General features: G+C 46.8%; 1 protein-coding gene across 1 annotated transcript in view; it reads left to right on the forward strand.

Annotated features, from left to right (window-relative positions):
* Positions 1–25261, forward strand: part of LETM1 (leucine zipper and EF-hand containing transmembrane protein 1) — a 919975-nt gene that overhangs the window by 794357 nt on the left and 100357 nt on the right. Inside the window, exons 11-12 of the mRNA XM_069632136.1 lie at positions 2360–2494; positions 4060–4253. Of these exons, the coding sequence (XP_069488237.1) occupies positions 2360–2494; positions 4060–4253 (329 nt within the window). The remainder of the gene's footprint in view (positions 1–2359; positions 2495–4059; positions 4254–25261) is intronic.

Raw genomic sequence — 25261 nt, forward strand, 5'->3', positions numbered from 1 at the left:
CTTTGATAAAGATTTAAATAAAATTAATAAAAAAGAAAATGTGAAGAGTATTTTGACTTGTAATACATGGAAAGGCTACAATACTCGCAAATCTATCATTGGATTTCAGATCCATCACATAAATCTGAGACCCATCACCCCATATGAGAAACTGTTGAAGCAGTATACCTCACCTACAGATTTTAGTTCAGTCATTTTTATAAATTAAAACAATATAAAAACCTCCTGAAAGAAGCTTCTTAGACAAATAGAATGATGGTTACCTTGGCAGGTGCAGCAAAAGTAAATGGAGGATACATCGTCTTGAGATAAAAGCTGCTTTATTATCTTCCATTATAAAGGGAAATAATGTAAACTGTTAAATATTGTTTTGTATTGATTGCCTTCAGCACACCAATAAATGATGGGACGAATGTGTTGGAAGTTGAAGTTGAGGCTTTGCTGCTTCTATGGAGGGTTGTTAGATGATTACAAGATGCAATAGAAATCTGAGATGTTGCATATCCAGATCCCATGGGGCTATGAAATTGCCAATTAAAATAAGACACCCCACTTAGACAACCCTCGGGTGGTGAGGTGACTTCTAAAACTCTCCTGGCAGCAATGCAGTTTTGAGATACAAATTACACACTGACCCTAAATGTTTCATATTAAGTTATGGCATCTTCTTGCTATAGAGCATTTGACCGCAAATATTACTAACCTGTCCCAAACATTTAGGGTAGGGGTCTTTAACTGTTGGCTCTCCAGTTTATTTTTATTTTTAACTATGACCCCTATGGTACCTCACCGTTGACTATACTGGCTAGGGCTGATGGGAATTGTTGTCCAAAACCTCTGGAGAGCCAGTGGTTGCAGACCCCTGATTTGTGCTGAGGGTTAACGTAACTGCCCTGCCCATACTATTTCGACTCTTGAATGTCTTTTGAGTTAAACCAAAACTGTACCGGAGGCGGTGCCTAAGCTGTAGGAACCGCACAAAGGATGAGGCAAAAACCCCTTATAATGAACCCTTTTGGGAATCTGAGAATCAGACTTGGCTGATGTGACATGTTATATTAATTGAGGACATTTCAAGGAGTGGTACTAGGTATTCATAAATAGATTAGAAAACCTTTCACAAAAGCATATATCCCTCAACAGTGTTACGCTCTATACCCATGTAGTGGGTTATGGTTAAATAGATTTCATTTCATAGAATCCCTCAAAATATATTGTACTAACATCTTAAAAAATCACAGATGTATAAATGAAAAAGATTGTGTATCATTTATTGGGCACATTGTTTCAGAGCCTCTGTTTTCTTAAGGAATTAATATTAATCAAGGATGTCACCAAACTATTGACACCATTTTCTAAATTGTCTCAAGAGTGACTTTAGGGTTAGTCCGCCAAACGGGCATTTACCCCACAGGGCAAATTATAATATCATCTAAACGGCAATGTGGGTGAATATACAGACATATTTTAAGATCCGCAAATAACCTCTTTCGTTGGCCCTTTTTCACAGCTGTGTCGAACATTGTTAACTCAAATTTCATGCCTACTTAGGCAGGCCATAAGCTACAGATCACATATGATTGTTATGGAGATGTGGTCAGTGTTCCAATTTTAGCTATCCCTCTGTGTAAGGTAATTCCTGGAGGTGATTCATTTACAAACAAATTATACTTCAACAAAGTACTGGAATCCCTTGTTGTACAAACAGATTTTCCATTTCCTTGATCTGACTGTGGCTCTTTCCTGCGTTTTTAATCTAATCACTTTTTATATTTGCACTTGTTGCGTTAACCAGATGAATGTGTAGATGTATATGCTGGGGTAGTGAAGGACAGAGAACAAGGGCAACAAAGGAAGTTTGCAATTTTACTTTGGTTATGGTCTCTGTTGAGAGCTATGTTACTTTTGTCATTTCTGAAAGAATACGTGAAACCTGCATGTAGCTCTTCCCCCCCCCTCCCTCCACTACTCTTCCTACTAATCACAGTCTGCTTCATTACACCCATGCCTTCTTCCTGTAATTGATTTTTCTTGCTCTACTCAGTATTCATGTATGCCTCTCAGGTTAGGCTACTGGCAATGCCTCTCATGCACACTTTCTTCCTATATCTGTGACAGGCATATACTCTCTGGAGTGCCTGACACCTGACTATTGTGAGTTACTTTGTGCATTCTGACACACACGTTCTTTTATAACCCTATGGTTTACGTCTCATTTGTATGGTCCCTTATTTCAAAAATATATCTCCTTTGTGCAATGTATTAAATTATATAAGGCTATGAATATCGGCTTTTAAAACAAGAATAAACATAACTCAAAAAGTCATGAACTATGTAACGTATTGCTCCTTTTTTTCAGGGTGAAGAGATTACCAAGGAAGAAATTGACGTTCTAAGCGACGCCTGTTCCAAATTGATTGAGCAAAAGAAATTGCTCACAAAAGAAAAGGAAGAGCTTAAAGAACTTAAAGTTGATGTACATGAATATAGTGAGGTAACGTTTAAAAATCAGAAGTCTGCTTTATGGCATATTGGGGCTATGGTCAAATCAATTTAGTAAACAAGTGCATGAATACAATGGGTTTAGTTATGCATTTACATTTTAACATGGCAAATAAACATCCTTAATGGAGGTGATACACTTTTCTTTTCTTTTCCCTGGTTCAGCGAAGTGATATGAAAACACATGTTACAGTAATTGCATTAGAGATAGTTATGGTTCATTTAGGCGTAGCAATATCAATGGCACAATTAGACAAGAAAGGTTGTTTGTTTTTTGTTTTTAATTAGACCAGGTTGTCCGTTAAATAAAGTAATACGGGCACGAACAAGGGATTTGTATTCCTTAGTGATGCAGCTGTTTGTATGATGAAGGGGTCATGCCCCTAGTATTGGGGATTGTTTGTATGCCAGTATACTCAGTTTGTCAGCCAGAATGTTAGTTCGCTTGTTGCCCAGTTGCTTTTGGTTCATAAAAATAGATGAAGGTGGCTTGATCTGGTTGTCCATCTCTGGCTAAACAAGCTAAATGGTGCAGTTGACAAAGTAGAATAAACAGTTACTGCTTTTTTCATGTTTTGAGCAACCACATCCAATCTAGTTCTACCAGCTCATCGTTCGCAATTATTCACCGAAGAATAGATCAAGAAGGAAGTGTGCTTGTAATTTTAAGATACTATGGACTACATTTAATTAGAGTTGTAGGTATGTAATGTTGTTTTAGCTAATAGGTGTAAAATTCCTTGATGATTCTGTTTAGTTGCTGTTTGTTAGGTGGTGTACCTCCGAGTTGGAGATCCTGGGGCCATATCACAGACACATTGCACCAGTGCAAGTTCAAGGTTGCGCGGTATCAACACTAGAACAAGGTTTGCCCTAGTGCAAAAAAAATTGTTGCGTATTGGAAACCTTTGCACAACAAGAAGTGCTTTTTTGTCATGGCATAGGCACTACAGAAACATTGCTTTTAGTGCAAAAAAAACTATATTTTCTGTGCATTTTTGCACTAGGGCAGACTTTGCCCTAGTGGTAATACTGATGGGTATTAGCCGTAGTGCAAACTTTGCCCTAGTCCAAAAGTGCATTGAGAGTGTATGTTTTTTGTATTAGGGCAACTTTTTCCATAGTGCTTATACCAAGCAAAACTGCACTCGTCTTTGTGAAAATGTTTTCTAATACGACCACAATGTTTTTTCACTAGGGCAAACTTTGCCTTCGTGCTAACACTTTGCTTTTACACCAGTGCACAGTCTCTGTAATCTGGCCTCTGGTGTACTAATTGAGTTGTAAATCGGTGAGACATGCTTCGAAACGGTAGACCAAGGTTTTTTCATTAACTTAAATAACCGTTGTAATCATCTAGTTTTCGGGCTTATACATTGTTTGCCTTTCCAAAGTAGTGTTGCACAAATGGCAACAAATTCATTCACAAAGGCAAAATTGGGAATATTCTTCTAATTGTAATGGCTATTTTCTCTATTGTTAGATTTGTTTACCTTGCCATGTTACAACATTAATAAGGTATGTAGTGTATAAGCATGCTGCTTTCATATTTTGTAGGATTTGGAAGAGATCAAGAAGGAATTAACAAAGACTGGACAAGAGGTCGTAGTGGAAGAATCCAAGGCAAGCAAGAGACTGACCAAACGAGTTAACCGAATGATTGGGCAAATTGACAAAATTATCGATGAGTTGGGGGCCGAAGAAAAAATACTGGATGAACAACTGGATGGTCACACTACCCCACCAATAGGGTAAGTCATTGCATTTACTCAAGGTATATTGGTGCATTTGCAGATTTTCTCTAAAATAACTTGATCACTATTATGAATGCCACATAAACGGAGTAATATATACAACATGTTGCTGTTTATTTAAAAAAACATTGTGTATTCTTTCATTGAATTGAATCATATTCTCAAAAGCAAAATACTTGAAACTGCTATCCAACTTTGAGATGTTAGTGCCGAAAAACACACACGTAATTCCTGTTTGTGATGCAAAGGCTCCACTGACTGGTACTCTAATATGCCCCTTCATAGTTTCACACTTATATTGATTGCAAATTACACTGATGGGACTGGTTCATCTATTTTAGTTTTGGACTGTCAGTGCCGTAGTTCTTATGATGTGTATGGCACCTTTGCCTGCCTCAAAGGTTGTGTATGACCTCCACAAATATGCCAACATGCCCCATTCCATTCAGGATGCAGTTGTCCAGTCTTGGATTTATAATGTGAAATCCTGGACTACAAGTCTTGGTATGCAAAGAAAAGTACAGAACTGGAGGAACACCTCTGTAATGGAATGGTGCATATTTGCATGTATGTATCCATTTAATCTCCTGTTGGGAATCTGAATGTAAAGGGAATATGCAACGATTGAGGTTCTTAGGCCCAACCACACTTTATAAAACATTCTGGAATCCTTTTTGTATCATGTGAAGAGAACTGCAATGGTTTCTTAATACAAGATCTACCATTTAACCTATCCTGCTATGTGCAAGGATAATTCCCATTAAAGGTATGGGCAGTAACGTTGGTAGTAAATCGGTTTCTAAAAAGGAGGGGATGGGTTATTTTAGTTAAATTTAATGCAGTCTCGAAATGCCTATTTCAGTCATTGGGCCTCATTACGAGGTAGGGTGGGAAGGGATTACCGGCACTGGTAAGGACATCAGTGCCGGTAATCCCTTACCACCCTATTCTGAGGTCCCTTAGCGGGTCCCTTCCTTAATGCCTGGTTTTACTAGGCGTTATGGAAGGGACCCGTTAAGGGACTTCAGAGCTAATAACGGTACCGCAAATTGCGGTACCGTTATTAGCTCCATCCCCATTCCCATTGACCCCATGGGGGCTCGAATGGTAATGGGGAATGGTTCCCGGAATGGGGACTTAACGGTTCCTCCAAGGTTGGAATGACCCGGTAAGTCCCTATTTCGGGAACCCGGACCCACAATGTGTTAAGGGGGTAGCCATGGTGCTAATAACACCATGGCTACCTCCTACCTCGTAATGAGGCCCATTGTCTATAATACATTGTAAAAAGCTTTTTTTTCCATAAATGGCCTACATTTGCAGATGGATGGTCCAGCTATTGCAGTACAGCTCCCACTAAGTGTGACTTTGGTATGGAGAGAGCTTTCTGCCGTCTCATTAATAGTGTTTAGTGCAACATGCAGCTGAAATCCATGACTAATTCTCATGCAACCCAGCTGCAAAATGTATAACCAGACATAATGGAACAGTGTGTTCGCTCCAGCAAAATGCATCTCTGAATCTTATGTATTATTCAGTTTTGATCATCAGCGCCTGCTCTCAATGGATGAACTGCATATCATTTATCTTTAATATGGTTTCATAACCAGACAAAGCATCCTTTAATCCAGGGTTGCCCAACTTCCAGCCTTGAGGGCCGGAAACAAGTTGTATTTACAGCATCCCCTCATTAATAAACATTAGATAAAGATGCATACAATGATTCTAAATGTATGCAAATATTTACTCATGAATATTAATTAGGGATATCCTGAGGCCCTGCATGCATTAAACAACCCTGCTTTAATCTATTTGCACTCAATACTTTTTCATCCTCAGACCACAGCCACAGAGAATCCAGTCTCTCATTGAGCTGACACGGATGTCCATGATTATTTCAATTATGAACATTTTGTATCCATAAAAATTGCGAATTCGAAGTTTTCGAAAGCGCAGTAATGTCAAACATCAACCCACAGCAAAATCCCATGCATTTAACCCACACGCCCTCGAACCCCCTTAATTACCTTTAGGCGGCACACTTTGCTGTGTGCCGCCGATTCCCCTTATCCTGCGAAACCAGTTCCCATCCCGTCCCTTCACTTACGTTGATGGAAACCAGTGCTGCAGGTCCTTTTTCTCTTTTTTAATTTTTTTAAATTTTTTTTCAAAAACGTTGTTTGCCCCCTGCTTTCCTTTTTATGGAAGGGGGACCCCAGCACCAGCGAAAGGAGTTGGGGGGGGGGGGGGGGAGGGGGGAAGAGGCCACAGAGAGGTGCCTATGGGGCACATCCTCCTGCTAGAGTATCTGCCAAATAGAATTCCAACTGTATTTCTTGCAGGCCTTATTGTTTCAGGTCTGACTTTTATACTAGCCCGTCAGCCCTTGTACATCTTCTTGATAACTTCGGGACCCCTCAGATTGCAACTTCACATTGTATTGCCCAGTTTACTTTATTCTTTACATATGAATCTAAGGAATATTGCATGTTTGAGTTTCAAGTTTCTTACCTGTAAATTAGAAAATATTTCTTGACCAATGACAGTCAAAAAGTGTACCACAACACGGTCATTATGTTCTCTCTTTAGCCTCACACAACCCCTAAAGCTTTACATAAGACCTACGCTGTGGCTACCTTCTACATTGAGAATATGCATTTCAGGGTGTGGCTGCACCTTGTGGCTTCCCTTCTCCCATGGGATCTAAATGCAGTACCACCAGTCCTTTGCTCTGTTCGGGGACTACCCTTACCGGAACTTGAATTATTATTTTTTTTTTTTTACCTTCTTCGCTTATGACCAGTGACTGAAGGTTTAAGCGATGCCAGTACTGCTCCCCGTGCTTTTGCACTTTCTCTGTCATAACAAGACTCTATGGAAACACTTGAATTGGAGAAGCCATCTACTCTCCTCCTCCAGCATGCATCAAGGAGTTTGCTCATTCCAAAAAGTCTGTAAATCCACTTTTTTAAATCAGGGACTCCAATCCAAGGACACGTTTCTGCATACTCCCGGGCTGTGAAAGGTTTCAGTGGCCCTTTCTTGGATCGCAAGGCTTCTTCCACCAGTATATCCCAGCGCTTCCCTTTGGGACTAATCCGAGTCGCAAGGTTCCAGTCATTGGATTTACCTCAAAGATTCGCCCAGGGACTAACGTGAGTTGCAATGATCATTCTACCGGAATCACCACCAAAGTTCTCTTGGGCAATAACCAAACAAATGCAAATATATGCCACCTATTAGGGCGGGTACCCAGTGATTTTTTCCTGAGCCGCAAGGCCTCATTACTGGAGCTTGCCTTGAGTTTCCTTCAAGGAATTTCTCATGTGTCCTCACTAAGGGAATTCCATTGCCTTTTTCTGTGTCTGGACACAAGGTGCTGTCCAGCAACCTCATACTGCTCTGCCAGGTACAGACCTTCCCTAAATGGTGCTGTGAACATCTCCCCCCCATTTGACCTCAGACCACAAGATGGGCTCCTACCTTTATTGCATGACTCTCTGCAAAGTCTGTTGGTGTTCCCAAGGGCCACCTACCAGTGAGATCTTGCCATTGTGCTTCAGTACCTGCTGTTGGGGGAACGGTGCTGCACATCTTTGCCAGTGCATTTCTGCTTTGCCACAAAGTGACTTATCAACTTAAAGTGAAGTCCAAGGACCACACCTTTATGGCCTCTTCATAGCTCTTGGCAGAAGATGGAAGGGCTCCCAGTCCTCACAACCTGGAGAAACAGGATGCTTCCTCATAGGGCTCCACGTCTTCCCAAGAGATGGAACGCGTCCATTTGTACAGTTGTGGCGCTTGCTTTTCCGACCCCAAACAAGACCGGGGTGGATGGAAGCATTTCTATTTCGGACCTGGGAATTTTTTAGCAAAGTGAGGAATAATCTGTTTCCTCAAAGAATATTTTGTTCCATCTTTTCATCTCCATGTTGTTCCATCTGTGAGTGCCTTGCCCATACCTTTACTTCCCTATGCCACCATGCTCTGGTTTTCACTGGCCGGCCCAATTCCAGCGACTGGCACTATGGCTGTGGAGCAAGATAAACCACTTGTATCTTTGTTTACTGTTTTTATTACCTCCTCCGCTGTGGGGTTTTTCTTTACTGGCCTCATCAAGGAAGTTATACCATCGGTCACAGCAGCATCCTCCGTTCGCTCTATACCATCACCAGCCCTATCTTATTTAGCTCCCCCCCTCTTCCAATTATTCCTCCAGCTCCACCTTTACTTCATCCATTGTCACCTCCTACAAATCAGTACCTCCTCTCTTATCTCCAGGTTGTCATCGCTCCCTTTTCAGAGGTCCTAGATCCATTTCCAGCTTCTCCCGACTTGTCTTCTATCCCATAAATTCCCAAATGCTGCTTTATCTCCTTCTAATTTAGCTCACTGGGTAATCGCATTAAAATTCCTCAAATGCATCTTTGTCTCTTTAGAAAATTTGAAAATGAGTAACCTCTTTGATGCTCTAAATCTGGGTTGTCCAACTCCAGGCCTGGAGGGCTGGACCCAGGTTGGATTTTCAGGATATCCCTCATTAATATTCATAGATACATTTGCATATAATTCTAAATGTATGCATGTTTGTCTAATGAATATTAATGTGGGATATCCTGAAACCCACCAGGATTCCGGCCCTGAAGGCCTGTAGTCGGACAACCCTGCTTTAAATGATGGCTCCAGATAATGGCTCTCATACCCGTTTCATCTCATTGTGGCCAGCATCCCATCTGGATGGTGTTCAGCATACTGCTTCCACTCACTGCCCTGCTTCCATTCTTCTGCATGACTTGTCATCTGCCAAAAATACCATTGAATCGTTTGCATTTTGAACCTGCCACAAGCCTGATTTTCTTTGCTGGTTTTTATATACTTTTTAAGTGGGTATTGTTAGGGTTGGCTCTTGTGCCTGCATGTGTGCAGTTGCAGGATTGATGTTATCATTAGAATGTAGGCTGCGAGTGTGGAGTGTTAGGTTAGAATGTTTGGAGTTGAATTGGTTCTAACCCAGGCAGTTACAAGATGTGAGCCTGGGTGGTGGGAGCCAGTGGGCTCAATGTCCCTTGTTCCTCTTGATCTCTCAATTGCTTGATGACATCTGATCCTGTAACTAAGAATCTAATAGAGTAACCACTAAGAGTACCTGTCCTGAGTATCCTGAGTGTCCTTGATGAGTGAACCCTATGATCAATGGCTGGTAACAATTGGCGACGAGGATGGTCCAAGGTATGGTGAAGAAGGACCTTGGAGCAGACATCTGGAAGCAAAGAGAAGCAGGTACCTGTGTGATGTCATGTCAGAGGGGAGAAGAGAAGAGACTTTGGTGCGGGGGGTGCAGGCAAGAGGACATGTGACTGTCAGGAGAGAGGGGAGAACCCACTGCCCCCCATGGTCTGAGTAGCACCCACCACTCAGGGCTGTTAGAGGCAGCCACCCAAGGCTGAATGAAACAGCCTGTCCCTTCGGACATAAGGGGACATGTGTGTCCAGTCGGGGCTGTATGAGTCAGCCTTGCCCAAGGGACTCCTGGCCAGAAGCTAGTGTGACAGAAGAGGCTGTCCAGGAAGTATAGACCCTCTGAAGAGAAGAGAGAGTGAGCTGCCGAGCTGCCTATGACCAGGCAGAACCCTAAAGAAGCTGCCGGGAGCAACGATCCTCTCGGGATAGAAGGGGAGAGGTGCTGTGTTTGCCCAAGATTGATTGAAAATTGACTCTCCAAGCAGTTATCTGATTTCGTTGTTGGAGGATTATGTTTGGAGACGGCACAAAGAAACTGATTGGGTTCAGGGCGCACAATGCAAGTGTTTGCATTGCCTATATAGAAATGGTATAGTGGATGCAGCCAGCTGCTGACGGTTGGCTGGGAGAGATCCTGCATGGGCAGTGGCCAGAGGGTGTTTGATGACGTCATGACTGTGGCGGTGGGTGGTGGCGTTCAGTTTAGAACTCTGTTTTTACCTGAATTCCTGTCTTGAACCTTGCCATGGTTCGCTGTTCTGGAGTCGATGAAACATGGTTTGTAGAGGCTGTTAGAATGAATTTAGAGAAAGGAACCTAGCAAATGTGATAACGTAGCGACGTTAACAGGAAGTGGTTAGTGGCTTGCGTGAACATTTATGTGTTCTGCGTGCATAATCGGAGTGATGGCATTCATATTGGTTTTAGCATAACATTTTGAGGTATTTCAGCATTTAGAGTTGCCCATGCTTTGGCAACATGGAATTTTTGGAAATGAGATCTGCAATGTATAATGTGATTATGCATATGTCAATGCAATGCTTAGTATAACCAGTTTTGAAGCCTTGTAGATGTGATGTTTTGTTTGTGCGTGTATGGATGTGCAACCCATGATGACTCCTAGAGCGACTGCAGCGCTGCTTAGCAGTTAACATTCCATGTGGGGGTTGTGTGAATCTTGTGTATCTTATGTCTGATGTATGTTTTGGAGTAGTATGTCAGTGTTTTGGGTCAGTTTAGTGCATGACCAAGGAGTGGTAAAGGAACTCTGCGGAGTGGTGTTTTGTGTGTGTGGCCCTGTGAGGTCATATACGAATATACTAGTGGCCGGCTAGTATGAAACTATGGAGTTTTGATGGGTGTTGGTTAGTGACTCTGCAGGGTCCAGAGGTATCTAGTAGGAGACTAGTACCAGAAGCTTTGATATTGTGGTGATTTGTGGCTCTGCGGAGTTCACATGAAGGTTTGTGAAGTTTTTGTGAAGCTTTGATGTTGTTTTGGATTGTGGCTCTGCGGAGCCCAGAGGCATCTAGTAGGGGACTAGTGCCTGAAGATGTGTGAAGCTTTGATGTTGTTTTTGGTGACCTTATGGAGTTGTTAGGGCCCAGGGATTTCGCTTGAAATTCTGAAGATGCAGGTGACATTGCATCTTATATTTTCTCTTCTTGAACTTTTAGGTGATTGCTGGAATTGTTCTTGAGTTTCCTCTTGACTGATTTCAGAAGCCTGGCAACGTTTCATCTGCAGCTCTTTTTCACTTTGGGTTGTTTAGAAGGGCTCAAGTGCCTGGCCAACATTTGTAGCTAGGGTTGGTGGTGGTGGTTTTAGTGACAGCTTGTTGCCTTTATTTATTGGTGTGATTGTTGACCTGGTGTGTCCTTGTTTGCTTGCATTTCTGAGTGGATTTAACAGCGGTATGAGTTGAGACTGTGGTTCCTTGTTGACCCGGGTGGATTGTTGGATTGTTAGTAAGAGTCTTGTGTTACGATAGAACCTGTTTCTTTCCCGGCTTTGGGAGTTAGTGCTCGGAAGTGGCAGTCCGAGGTTCCTTTGTGGCAGGAGGGAACGGAAGGTGATTTGTGGTGTTTTGATTGGTTAGGAGCGTTAGTTGTGGCAGCTGGGTCTGTTGTAGGATGTTAGTTAAGCCTGCTGGTTCAATTTCCCGGGGGTAAGTGGAACATGGTTGGAGTGAGGAAGTTATGTAAAGTGTGTGGTAGTGGGTTTGTCTTTATGCAATAGGAGGAGGTGTTAGGGTTGGCTTCCTTCTGGTGAGTTTGACCTGTGTTTGTTGTGGGAAAGGAGGTGTTAGGGTTGGCTCTTGTGCCTGCATGTGTGCAGTGCCAGGATTGATGTCGTCATTAGAATGTAGGCTGTGAGTGTGCAGTGCGAGGTTAGAATGTTTGGAGTTGAATTGGTTCTAACCCAGGCAGTTACAAGATGTGAGCCTGGGTGGTGGGAGCCAGTGGGCTCAATGTCCCTTGTTCCTCTTGATCTCTCATTTCCTTGATGACATCTGATCCTGCAACTAAGAAGCTAATAAAGTAACCACTAAGAGTACCTGTCCTGAGTATCCCGAGTGTCCTTTATGAGTAAACCCTAGGACCAATGGCTGGTCATAACAGGTATGTAATCTATTCTTAAGTGCAAGTTGCATTGTTTTAAGACTAGGTTAGCTCACCAGACTCCACTTTATACTAAACTGTGGTTAAGGCTGTTGCTCTTCATCGCGACCTGTGGTAATTAACTCTCCTTCATTTTCCTTACACAGTGCAGACGTTCCCTGTATCTAAGTGGGCTTATCTATGTTACATGTTCAGTGTTAATGTCTAAATCATAAATCCAATGTCTCTCCAGCTAATGCATTTATTCGACAATCTTTCAAGTTATATATGTTTGCAGTGAATGCATAAGCGCCATGAACCTGCATCCAAGCGCTATGAAAGTGCAAACTATATGTACCCTATTGTTTAAAATGGGCATTGCCACTCCATTCATGTTAAATCGCATACTAGGAGACACTTGTAACATGCTGCTCTTAATTCTAACCACCCTGGTATTTTTTACACCTCTTGCTGGTCGAATGTGGTGCTTCTAAGGCTTATTCTAACTGCTAATAAAGAATAATGTATGTCACTACCAAGTAGCTGTAGGCAAGTGAAGATAGACACCTTCTTCAGGGACTGCAATCTCACGCTCTGCTAGGACATCTCTCCTGGGAGATAAAAAGAACCAATTCTTCCAACATCTGCCTGTCAGCTTTTTCCTCAAGACCTCTGGATCATTTATTTAGTCATCAGCAAGACGGCAGACTTCTACTCCTTGCCTCCCAGCCACTCCTTCCTGCTACCCGTTCCCTCTTCCCACTGCCGCCCTCCTTTCACCATGTCACCTAACTACGTTTATCAGAAATTAACCACAGAGATTCAGAAACTGCTTTGCTTTAATGTGATTGAGCTAGTTCCCCTCACACCTTGTCAACAGGATCTTTCACTTACTTTTTTGTAGGTCTAAAGAAATATTAGGGATGTAGAAGATCCTGGCCATGTTGGCTTACATTCTGTTCTCCCTGACTGAGGTAGAGTAGCTATGCCCCCAAGACCGTCAGGATGCCTACATTCATATCCTCGTATGTCCTCCAACACTGCAGTAGCAACGGTTTTCAACCATAAGTATGTCATACATGTTCATAGTTTTCCCTTCTGCCCTGATCTCTGCTCCAAGGGTACCTACCAAAGTCCTAGCAGCTGTGACTGCTTCCTTGAGGCAGAGGGGCATATACACATTTGCCTCCTATGTGAATGACTAACTCTTGAAGGTAGATAACCTGGGGAAAGCACTGGAATCCCTGCCGATCCCTCTGGATTTACTCCTCATTCTGGACCTTTCAGTAAACGTACACAAATCATTTATAAACTGTGCCAAATCTATAAAGAACTGCTATATGTAATTGGTTCTTGAGGAATCTTTGACTTGTGGCCTACTGCATTTTGGTGGTTCCCCACTTGAGATGTCACTTGATGGAGATGTAACTGCATATATCATCCCACTGATGACAAGAGATGCATTTTCAGTCTCAACTCATTCTGGTCTCTTGTCTTGTGAAAGAAGACCTTTATTGTGGATGGAGGAACAAAACATCCTCATAGTAGTCCACTTCTCATTTCCACAGGCTCCTGTTGACTGGTGTCTGGGCTAACTTGGTTTCCTTTCAGGACTACGACTTAAGGGCCCGAATGACCCTAAGGAGAATTACCTGCATATCGATGTCCTTTAGCTCAAGGCAGTCTTTACACCACTGGAAGCCTTCCAGCTACCTCTCGGTGACACAGGATTCTGATACACATAAACAAATACCACTGCCAGGTCTTGAGCTTTGTGGTGATTTGGACTCCCCCCCAAAAAACGTGATGTTTTGAAAGCGGTTAGAAAATCCTCTAAATGTTCACAGTATGCCTGCAAGATGACTCTGTTGTGCCTGGAAAGAGAGGTCAATTCACTCAATGCATCCTTTGTATGTCACAGGAAGAGTCTGAACTCTTTCTGGATTCGTGACTGACATATCTGTTGTCTTTGGACACCTAACTCAATATGGGCACTAAGCTGTGCACCTCTCAAATCTAGTATCCAATAGGCAATTTAGGAGGCTGCTCATGCTATTCATCTATTCGGGAACCCCATCCTATCTGGAATATTATCCTCTCTTTCTCTCGTACTCCAAACCTTTTGCGCCCATGTCATCAGCCAATATACATCTAATCAATTTGAAAACTGTTCCTGATCTCTTTCACCTGCCACATTGTGAACTGCATGCTCTGTGGGGTGCATTGGAACACGTCCGTCCAGTGGGTGTTCACCACACCTGTGAGGCTCCTCTCCCTGTGCAAGGCGATAGGACACTTTCTGGCCAACTCGACCACCTTGGCATGGTGGTTCCAGCACCTTCTGGGGCTGCTGGCCTTCTGCGTGCTCACTGCTCAGCACACCCGTCTCAAGATGAGGCGCCTACAGCTCCACCTGGCAGCCAATTAGGTTGAGAAGTGGTCTGTCGGACCAGATCCAAATACCCCTGCTCCTCCTGCCCGATCTTCGCTGGTGGTTGATGGGCGGCAAAGTCGCAAGGGGCCCTCCTTAACCCGACCGAAGCCTACCCTGCTGGTGACCAGACTCCTCTCTTTCCGGTTGGGGGCTACTCTGGAGGGCTACGTGATTCATGGCACATGGTCCTCCTGCATTTTGTACTCATACGTCCCGTCCCTTTTCCTCCATCCTTGTGGGCATCCCCAAACATATAGACGGTACTGGAACCTTGGGCAGCAAAGAAATTTGCCTCCCCATTGCTTTTAGTATAGCACACAGGGGAGCAGGAATGCCTCGCCCTCTGCCGCCTCACCTCAGTCCCTTTTTCCGCACAGACGTTGTCAGACCTGGCAGCCAGCGCAGAGACTTTTTTAGCTTTCCGCTTGCTCCCCATTTTGTTTTTTCAATCTTATATAACTTCCCTTCGGTGCCTCGTCTCCTCCGGCGCATGTCAGCCGCAGAAGGATTTGTGAGATGTGACTCATGCATCCGCTCGTTCCCTGCCTGGGCCCCCCATGCACTCTGTATTGGGTGTTTGGGGCCAGACCATCGTTGGGACGCATGCTTGGCTAACAGTGCTCTTGGTCACAGGGTATTGAAGAATCAGTTGTCACGGTGGAGGTAGATCTTCCACACTTCTCCTCCGCCCCACCTTAGGGACTTCATTTCCAGGACCTCTCATCAAGACAAGGTAGGCCCTCTGTTTAGCATGGCTCCACAGTGCAGTGTTACCACGGAGCTGTGTTCCTCAGATTCAGGTTCTGGCAGGCCCAAGGCCTCCAAGGCTACCGGCTCCCAAGCCGAGGGGCCTGGGGGCTCTTCCGGGCGCTCTGGGGTCAGAGCAGAGGCCATCCTGGCTACCAGCTCCCAAGCTGAGGGGCTCAGGGGTCCTACCGGGCAGTCCTCAGAAGTGCGATCAAGTTTGTAATTTTGTTCGTCCCCAAAGGGTAAGGGATTATCGAGTGCCACCTCCAAGAGTCTGTCCTCGGCATGATCCAACACGGCTACCGGTACAGGTGCAGAGGGCGTCCAGCCTACCGGAGCTCGCTCCGAGGTATTGAGTCTGAACGACTATCGGCCTGCCGGCTGAGGGCTCAGCACCTACCAGAGTGATCTGAGGTTGACGCTTCTGCTTTGGGTGCAAAACCCAAGCTGTTTCCTCTGAGGCCTCTTGTGGCTCAGGGCCTCCGTGCCCTCCCACACAGGGTGTGGCGCAAGGCTTCAAAATGGCAGAGAGGCACTAGGCAGAGCCTGCCAGGCCGGCGGCCATCTTGGATCCATCTCAGGGCCTGCCTGTACTTTTGCCCATCGAATGGGCTTTGCAAGATGTTCCCAGGCCCCTTTCTTCTGGAAGCAGCAGCAGATTGTACGGTACAGGAATCTGGTCTCCTCAGGGATACATCTACCCATCGGAGCCTTACAGCTACACGCCCCAGGTACCTCAGCGCTTCGACCAGGAGCGGAGGCTCAGTGCCTCGGATGGCCAGGCCCCTAGGGACCCGGCGACTTGTGAGGACCGCTTCTTTGAGCGCTTCCTCTTCCTCATGCGTTCCCCTCGGATGAAGTGACTACTGAAGGATATTGTGAAGGAGGCCATCCCAAAGGTGGCACTGCCCCGGCGCCCTGCTCTGGGTACTCCTCCCGTTCCTCCAGTTCTGCCGGCTCCAGTGCCAGTCCGTCCCCCTGTCCAGGCCCTACCGGTAGTTGAGACCACTAAACCTCCTCCTGCACCACCAACACTTCCCTCCTCAACAGCTGTTGGACCTGTCTTTGGCGCTGGACTGGATGAGGGGTTGTGGGGGGGGCCAGGGAGGGGTGTACTCCGTTGGCACCTGTGTCCCTGGGCCCGGATTCCCCTCTCTGTGAAAAAGGGGAGTGGGGGTGAACAATGCTGATGATGACGCCCAGGATGATGAACCCTCAGCATCTGTTGAGGCCTTTCATGACCAGCTTTAGGGCCTGACCGAGTTCTTGGGGAGTCCCTCTGACAGAGGAAGCCTCCCAGGAGTCAGGAGTGCTAGCAGAGGTCTTGGGTAAGCGCACCACGATCCGGTCTGGCATCCCTCTCCAGACGGATGTCCTGCAAGTGGCGAGAAGGGACTGGGAGAAGCCCAGGGCCAACGCCCAGATGAACAAGAAGTTGGACAGCAGGTTCAGGCTGATGGACGGGAAGCCAATCCTCCGGCCTCCCACCCGCAGCGTAATTCTTCAGTGGTGGCTGCAGCCTCCTTGTATTCTAAACCATCGTCTTCATTGTCTTCCTCCACGGGAGCCACCTTCAGTTGTCTTTCCAAGGAGGACAAAGTCCTTGGGAAAGTGTTGTTATTCCATCTAAGGACTGCATCTACGGCAAGCCAACGCAGACTCCCTCTTGGCTGTGGCTTAGCAGAATTTCCACCCGACCTTCCTTCAGACAAGCAGGCCTCCTTCAAGGCCGGCCTAGCAGATGCCCAGGCCATTGCGCAGGAAGGAGGAAGCAGCAGAGGACGTTGCGTGGGTTTTTCTGCCCCCCTCCTCCGCCCCTGCCTCTGTTGTACCACTTTCAGTACAAAGTGTTGCCCTTCGGCCTGAACACGGCCCCTCGTGTCTTCTCTGCTTGAAGGGCCATCATCTGTACCCTTATTTGGACAACCGGCTGGTGAGGGCAGGGTCACCGAAGGGGTGGTGCACTCCTGCCAGAGATTGGTGGATATGCTTCATCAGCTGGGGTTCTCCCTCAACCAGAGGAATTCACAGTTGTGCCCATCTCAGGAACTGGTCTTCCTAGGGGTGCGTTGGAACATTACCGTTCAGCGGGTGTTCCCTACGACCGAGAGGCTCCTGTCCCTCTGCATGGCAGTGGGGCACTTTCTGGCCAACTTGACCAGGGTGGTTACAGCACATTCTGGGCCTGATGGCCTCCTGTGTGCTCCCTCTATAGCACGCTCGCATCAAGATGAGGTATCTCCAGCTCCACCTGGCGGCCAATTGTTATCAGGAGGCAGGGTCTATGTCGGACAGGATCCCAATGCCACTTTTCATACTGCCTGATCTTCGCTGGTGGATGATGGATGGCAATGTTTCAGTGAAAGCCCTCTTCACTTGACCGGAGCATACCCTGGTGGTGATGACTGATTGCTCTCTTTCGGTCTGAGGGGCTACTCTGGAGGGCTACGCAATTCATGGCGCATGTTCCAGGACGGAAGACCTTCTGCATATTAGTCTGCTCGAGCTCAGTGCAGTGGTCCTAGCCCTCAAGGCGTTTGTGCTCCTCATCAGGGGCAGGTCTGTTCTGGTCAGGATGGCCAATTGTACCATGTTTTACCTGAACAAGCAGGGTGGTGCCCCCCCTCCTCTCCTCTGTAGGGAGGCAGTATTGATCTGGGCATGGGTCCTGACGGAGGGAGTTTGGATTTCAGCAGTCCACCTCCCGGGGGACAGAAATGCAGAATCAGACCAGCTGAGCTGCTTGGGGTTCAACACCTACGAGTGGGAGTTCCACACCGACTCCTTGTTGCCATCCCTGCCCTTGTTCCAACGTTGGGGTTTGCGAACCTGGACTTGTTTGCATCTCCCCTGAATTGCAAGTGCCCCCAGTTTGCTTCATGGGCAGGACAGGGTTGGGGGTCTATGGGAGATGCCTTCCACAACTGTTGACATGGCCGCAGGTGCTATGTGTTCCAGGCCCCCCCACCCTCTCCTCTGCTCCAGCGCACCCTCCGTAAGTTCCGGTCTTCCGTGGGCTGCAGCCTCATCAAGATCACCCCACACTGGCCTTCGAGAGCCTGGTTTTTGGATTGCAGCAGTTGCTCTCTGAGGCCCATTCATCTTCGATACCCAACTGAGGCTTCCTGACGCAGCATGGTGGGGCAGTGGAACATCTGGACCCAGCCAGGCTGCTGCTAGCTGCCTGGTTCCTGACCATCTGAGGGGACAGCATGCTCAATTTTCGGATGACAACTGGGACATCATTCAACAGGCCAGGAGGCTTTCTACTCGGTCCCAGTTTGAGAGCAAATGTACCAGGTACTGCCACTGGCTTGTGACAACGGTCTTGATCCAGTCACCTGTCCTCTGATCCACATACTAGCTTTTTCAGTGCACCTGGCGCGTTCTGGGGTTCAGGTGGCTATCTGCCGTACTTATCTGGCGGCCATTGAAGCTTACAAGAATTCCCCCGAGCATGTGTTTTCGGCAGCCTCCCCAGTGGTTAAGGCTCACCTCAAGGGGTTGTCTAGGCTTTTCCCTCCGGTGCACAGACCACATCCGGTCTGGGACCTCAACGTGGTTCTTGCAGTACAAACCCTTCAAGCCGATGGCCTCTGTGGACGTCCTGCTCGTAACGCTAAAAACTGTTTTGCTGGTAGCTCTCCCCTCTCTGCGCAGGGTCAGCGAGCTGCAAGTGTTGTCTTTGTGCAAGCCCTTCACCATGTTTCACAATGGCATGGTCATCTTGCACACTCACCCAAACGTCTTGCCCAAGGTGGTCTCTCCATTTCATCTTAATCAAGAGATCTGCCTGCCGGTGTTCTTCCCGAACCGGCAGTCAGACAGAGAGGGCCCTACATTCCTTGGACCTCAAGAGGGTCCTTAAGCTTTATCTCTCTCAGGTGAAATACTTCAGGAAGTCCAAGGCATTATTTGTCACGTTTGGGGGGGGGGGGCTCCTCCCCCGGCTCTCGGGCGTCTAAGGCGTCTATTGCCAGTTGGATGTTTCAGGCCATTTCAGAGGCATATACGGCCATGGGCAAGCAGGTTCCGGAGGGCATTCATGCCCATTTGTTTATTTATTTGAGTTTATAAAGCACCCAGCGGCCCGGAGGCATTGTGGCGCTGTTACAGAATTTACTTGCAAACAGGTTATGGCATGTTACAGAGGCAGTGATAATAGAATAGTCATTGACAGCAAAGTACAACAATACAGGGTGTTCCAAGGTTACAGAGGAACAATGTTAGAGACAGAGCCGCATATATATGGTGAGGGTCTAATTGAATAGCTTAGTTTTTAGTACTTTTCTGAATACTGTAAAGGATTCTTCGTTTATTAGACTAAGAGGGTGTTCATTCCAAGCCCTTGGGGCTAATACTTCGAAGCTAGTGCCACCAGCTTTAGCTCTGTTGAAAGCTGGGACAGCGCAGAGGGGAGCGTATTGGACATGTTTTGGACCGTGGGCCGGGACTTGGTGTATTCTTTGTGAGAGGTATGCTGGTGCGGACTGGGCAAGGCATTTGTGAGTGATGGCGAGGGCTTTGATTGTTATGCGTTCTTTGATAGGGAGCCAGTGGGCGTCTTTTCGCGCCTGAGAGATGTGCTCTCTCTTAGGGATGCTGAGGGCAGCTAAGGGCATTGTTTTGCGCTGTTTGCAGTCTGTTGATGTTGATGGCAGAGGTGCCTAGGAGTAGGATGTTGCAGTAATCAAGCTTAGCGCCAATGGTAGCTCTGGCAATATTAATTCAGTTACTTGGTGACAAGTGGGGTTTCACAGCATTTATGATTTTTGTAGTCCGTGCTGCTGAGGACGATATGGCACTATGGGTTTTCACTGCCGCAGAGGCTGTGATGAGTGTTCTCAACGATGAATGAGTTGTATTTGTTGTCCAGTTTTTTTTAGAGATTCCTTGGGGCCTACCAGTAGGATTTCGTTTTTTTCCCCTGTTTAGACATAGGCTGTGAGGGCTAAGGCCACGGCAGTTGCCTTTTCAGAGAACTGCTTCCTGAGATGTCATTAGCAGGGCAGCTTCTTGGGCCACTCCATCAGCTTTCTGCAAGCACTATTCCCTGCATTACCCCACGCTGTGCTATATTTAAAGTGGAAGCTAAATATTTTGCTGACAAAGTTTCCAGTACCGTCCCCATGATGGGTAACACCCCCACCCTTTTTATTAGGTTTTGTAAAACAAGAAAAACAGTAGGGGCGCTTTCACCGGGGCGCGCAGCACATAGCACAATAGTTGACCATAAATGACGTTACAGATAGGCGCACTGGGTGCAGAGTCTCTCTCTTTTCCCAAGGTTTTTATGTTTGATCTTCCCACTTCCCACATATTTTCTGGAACTTCCGGGGGCACCCCCTTGCGTTATAGACTCGTCTTTCTAGGGAGGCACATCTGTCCATTTCATTGGATCACCTCGGTTTATCTTGTCCGCCGAACCCCAGGTGGCCGCCGTTAGTCTTTTGCATGCCCCTAGGGCCACCCCCAAAAATGTCTTCTCATGTTTTGTGCGGTTGGACTCGCCTCCTATTCCCAACAGGATGAGTTTGGGGTCTTTCGGATTGTAGCGCCCAATGTCCTGGAAAGGTGCAGTAAACATGCTTTCCAGAACTCATGCAGCACCCCACATTCCCAAATCGTGGTAAAAGGTGCCTTCTGCTCTCTTGCATCAGAGACACGTTGTATCCTCCTCCCTCCCCCACCTAGCCATTTGCGTTCTGGAGTAGTAAGACCTGTGTATGATTCGCAGCTGTATCAATCTGAGTTTCGCATCAATACCTATTTCCCTTGGGGACATCAGTGCCGCCCCCCATTCTTCCGCCTCTAGTGCATCCAGGTCCTGTTTCCATTTTCCTCTAAAGTGGGCGAGTTCCTCAGAGCCAAAGGAGTTAATTGCTGGGTAGAGGTGACCTTGGAGGGAATGCGGTGTGGGAGGACATTTGTTTCCAGGGGAGAGCAGGTGGGTATATTGGTGAGGTTCCTAAATTGGGTGTTGATAGTGTGTATGAGTTGGAGGTATCTGAAGCGGTCCATAGGTAGCAGTCCATGTTTCAGTTGTAGAGTTTCAGTCTATCAATCTCCCCTCCTGAATAATATCTGCCAGTGTAGATATCCCTTTTCTGTCCCAGGTTTCAAAGTGTCCCATTCTCTGGATTTCTGGGAGGTGTGCATTGTGCCATAGGTTGGTCTGCCACCCCAGGCAATGTATCCATGTATTTCCTTCCAGACACGGTGGATGTGAAGGGACCCGCTCAGGACCCCCCTTAGGCTCTTTCCATCATCGTATAGTACGCATGAGGGCGAAGGGAATTCCGCGCCACTTATCTCGACCCGAGTATGTGGGAGCGGTGGGTCCCCATGTAGCCATTCGTTTCCAATAGTATGTGCGGATGTTGGGCAATCCAATTCCCCCCTCCCACACCGAACGGTGTGGTGTTTTTAGTGCGATGCGCGGCTGTTCCTCCCCCCCCTCTCTCCCCAGAGTTGCGTTCGTAGGGTCCTATTGATGTCTGTAAATGTTGCAGTCTGGATGGGGAGTGGGGCATTTTGGAGGACGTAAAGGAATCTCGGAAGCGCCAACATCTTAAACAGCGTAGTAATTGAGAGTGGGAGAGAATGCCAGTGGGTGACGTCATTGTTGAATTTTTCCATTATCGGGTGCAGGTTCAGTCTGGGAAAGTCTTCCCGTGTTGCACTAATCCGTATCCCCAGGTAGGTAAAGCCCAGTATCGAAGTGGATTATGGGCAGGGTTCTGGAATTGCATCATCCCGCCCCCCCACACCCGCCCCCCCGGACCGGGAAATAGATAGTTTTTTGTGTTTTCACCCGCAGTCCCCCGAAGTGTTGATATTCCTCCAGGCTTCTGGTCACAATCGGGCATGAGATTTTGGGTTTACTTAAGTATAGTAGGAGGTCATCCGCGTAGAACGAGACGCGTTCCTCCCCACCGTTTGGCCAGGCGAACCCCGTCCATTGTGTGTCTGTGCGTAGCCTAATTACAAGAGGTTCAATGGCCAGGAGAAACAGCAGGGTGAGAAGGGGCAGATCTGCCTGGTCCCTCGTCCCAGCGGGAATATCCTAGATGTCCTCCCATTGACTCGTACGGATGCCACGTTCCAGCATGTGTTTGCGGGTCTCTATGTTTCGACCTCCACCATGTCTGATGCTTGAATTTCTCCGATCTTCCGTTTCTCCAACCTCTGGAGTTGTTGCTCGTGTCATCAAGCCCTTCCCCTTAACAACTTGAACCCCCAAACTCCCCGCACCCCCCACCCCCAACCAGAAGCACCTGTTCCCCAAACCAATTGAACCATAAAAACCCCACTCAGAGGGGGTGAGGGGGCCAGGAGGAACCCCTGCCCAGCCTTGCAAAACTTACAGTACCACGAAACGTGAGTGGAAAAGGAAAAAACAATACCTCAGAGAGGGGGGTAGAACTAAGCAAGAAAAAAGGGGGGGCGCTCCTTTCTTCTTCCAACGTCCCTGCTGGGACTGCCAATGCAAAAGTCCCTTCCTGATTCTCTTATGGTTCTTGTTTGTGCGCAGTCAGATTTCAAGCAGGATTGAGTTCGGCCGGAGATCCGACTTCCCCTGCTTCCCCACGTACTGGCGTGGTTTCCACAGAGGGTTGGGCATCGCCTTCATTGTGTTTGCGGGGTGTGTTTCTTCTTGGTCCGTCGGGGCGTGGGGCGGAGAGGACCTGTGTCTCTAGCCACTCCCAAGCCTTCTGTGGGTTGTAGAACACATGCACCTTGCTGTTGTGGTATACTTTAAAGGTTGCCGGGAAGAAAAGTGCATATTTGATGCCCAGGGGCGTTAGTTTCTTCTTTATGGATGTTAGGCAGAATCCTGTGCAGTGCCCTTAGGGACCACTACACACAATTAAGACTACAGGTGGTGATATAAGTTTTACCTTTGGTACAAGCCTGTACTACTATGTCATAGTGGTAGCAGTGGCGGAGCAGCCAGGCCTATCTCAAGAGTATATAAGCAGTAGCAGAGATTACACAAAGCGACCACAATTACTGTGACTCAAGCAAACACTGACTCAAGGTTTCAGGTAGAAAAATATAATTACATTTATTTTTAAACCATTCGTTATAAACACAACACTTCTATGAAACTTCAATAAAAATCACACGTTAAATATACTACAACTAACCAATTCACTTTGTACAGTAAGTCTCAAGGTAAGTACCCTGTGTTGGAATGAACCGGTGTTAGGCACAAAACATGTTACCCCGAATACGATTGCGATCACTTTTTGACAGTTCGGTCTACTAAACAAACACGTATCCGTGACATGAAATGCTACCGGGGCAAAAACACACTTAGCACCCGAGATACCTAGAGGGAGTTGGAGGCAAAAATCACAGGCAATATTTTGGTTAGGGAGGCAGAATCAAGTAACACTCAGAGACAGGAGTTCAAAAGTCAAAGGGCCGGAGCCAGGGTCGAAAGACACCGGGGCCAGTTGCCGAAGATCACACGGTCCGACAGTTCAGGATTCAATGCAGCCAAAAGTACTTCGATATTGTCAATGTTCGGAAGCAAAAGTTCTAAGAAGGAGGGAAGACGAGGGCAAGCCTTGAAAATGAAGAAAAGGGATTCACCCAGTTTCGTTAACAGAACACAGTACCTTGTTCCAATGGTGCAGCTGGTGCCCTGGCAGTTGTTCCTGTTGGTTTCCCGCAGACCCACGATTCCTGGAGCTTTGTCGAGAAGGAAGGACGTCTGAAGGACGTCTGAAGGGGGTCTGCACCACACGGGGATGAGGCCGGCAGCAGCGACACAGAATAAAAGCTGCGCTCCTTAAAAACAGGAGAGGCTCTTCAGGTGGCTATCCGTACCACTACAGCAGTGTGCAGCGATTTCGACCATGGAAGAGGATCCTCTAGCTGAAGAAGATGAGCTGGTTATCCCCACAAAGCTTAAGGGAAGAAGACTCCGGACTGGATCTTCTCTGAGTCGTTGAAGGGAAGATAGCTCAGGACTGCAGCAGGGCTTCACCGGGACGGGGTAGTTTCAGCAGCCATCGTCCTCTGTGCTTCTCTTCGGTTCGTTGTAGTTCCAGTGGTGACTCTCTGACTTCTAGCCCAAGAGACCTGCCTTTTATGCGAAAAACCCCCATTCACGCAGCCTGGCTGTCAATCACCCAGCAGGGGGGTTGTCCAGCCCGGACAACTACCCTGGCCAATCATGACAAAGTGCGACTTGGGTTACCTAGGATACCCTGTTCAGGGGGTGACTACACCCCTCCCTCACATTCAGCCCACCTAGACACCAAGGCGCCTTGAGGAGGGCTTCTGAGCGGAGGCCCGCCAAAAGACAGTGAACAAAGAAGGCGAACCTGGTTTGCCACGCAAAGTAAAACACAAGAAGGACTTTAACAAAAAGAAATGGCGAATAAACCCAACCGGAGCCAAAAGAAAGACTATTTGGTCAAGCGGGTTTATGTTCGAGGCTAATATAATAGCTAAGAACAGTACCACGTTTATCTAAGATAATCGCGGTAGAAAAGCTAAGGTAGATACCACTGCCACCAGCCAAGTCTAAATGTTAAAAGAGCGAAACAATGCTCTAGGAGGTACAGATAAAAAGGGATACGAGTTAACACTTTCCAGTACTCCATGGAAGATGGGGTGTACTGCATCTGTGGTAGATTGACTAAGTAAAGTTAATGGTAACTTTACCCTTTTCTGGGGACAGTAGTCGCCTAAGAAATGGAGTCGAGGGAAGACTCAAAGACAACCCTGTGCCACGGCACTGAAGGTGCTGTGTGACACACACAAAGAAGGGGGCTACTGAAGTGGTGTACTTCATAGTCCACACTCACAAAAACAGATGGAAATACATAGCAAAACACAGGTAAGAGTGGGGGAAAATGCTCTCACTCTTACCAAGTGGAAAAAAATAAACTCCAGAAGTCTAGCAAAGCTGCCGGGGAACTCGCTAGGTGAGGGAAATTAGCCATAAATGAGAATTCTCCCTAACA

Source organism: Ambystoma mexicanum, chromosome 6q, assembly GCF_040938575.1.
Source record: "Ambystoma mexicanum isolate Mex_15411 chromosome 6q, UKY_AmexF1_1, whole genome shotgun sequence".
NCBI classification, from domain to species: domain Eukaryota; kingdom Metazoa; phylum Chordata; class Amphibia; order Caudata; family Ambystomatidae; genus Ambystoma; species Ambystoma mexicanum.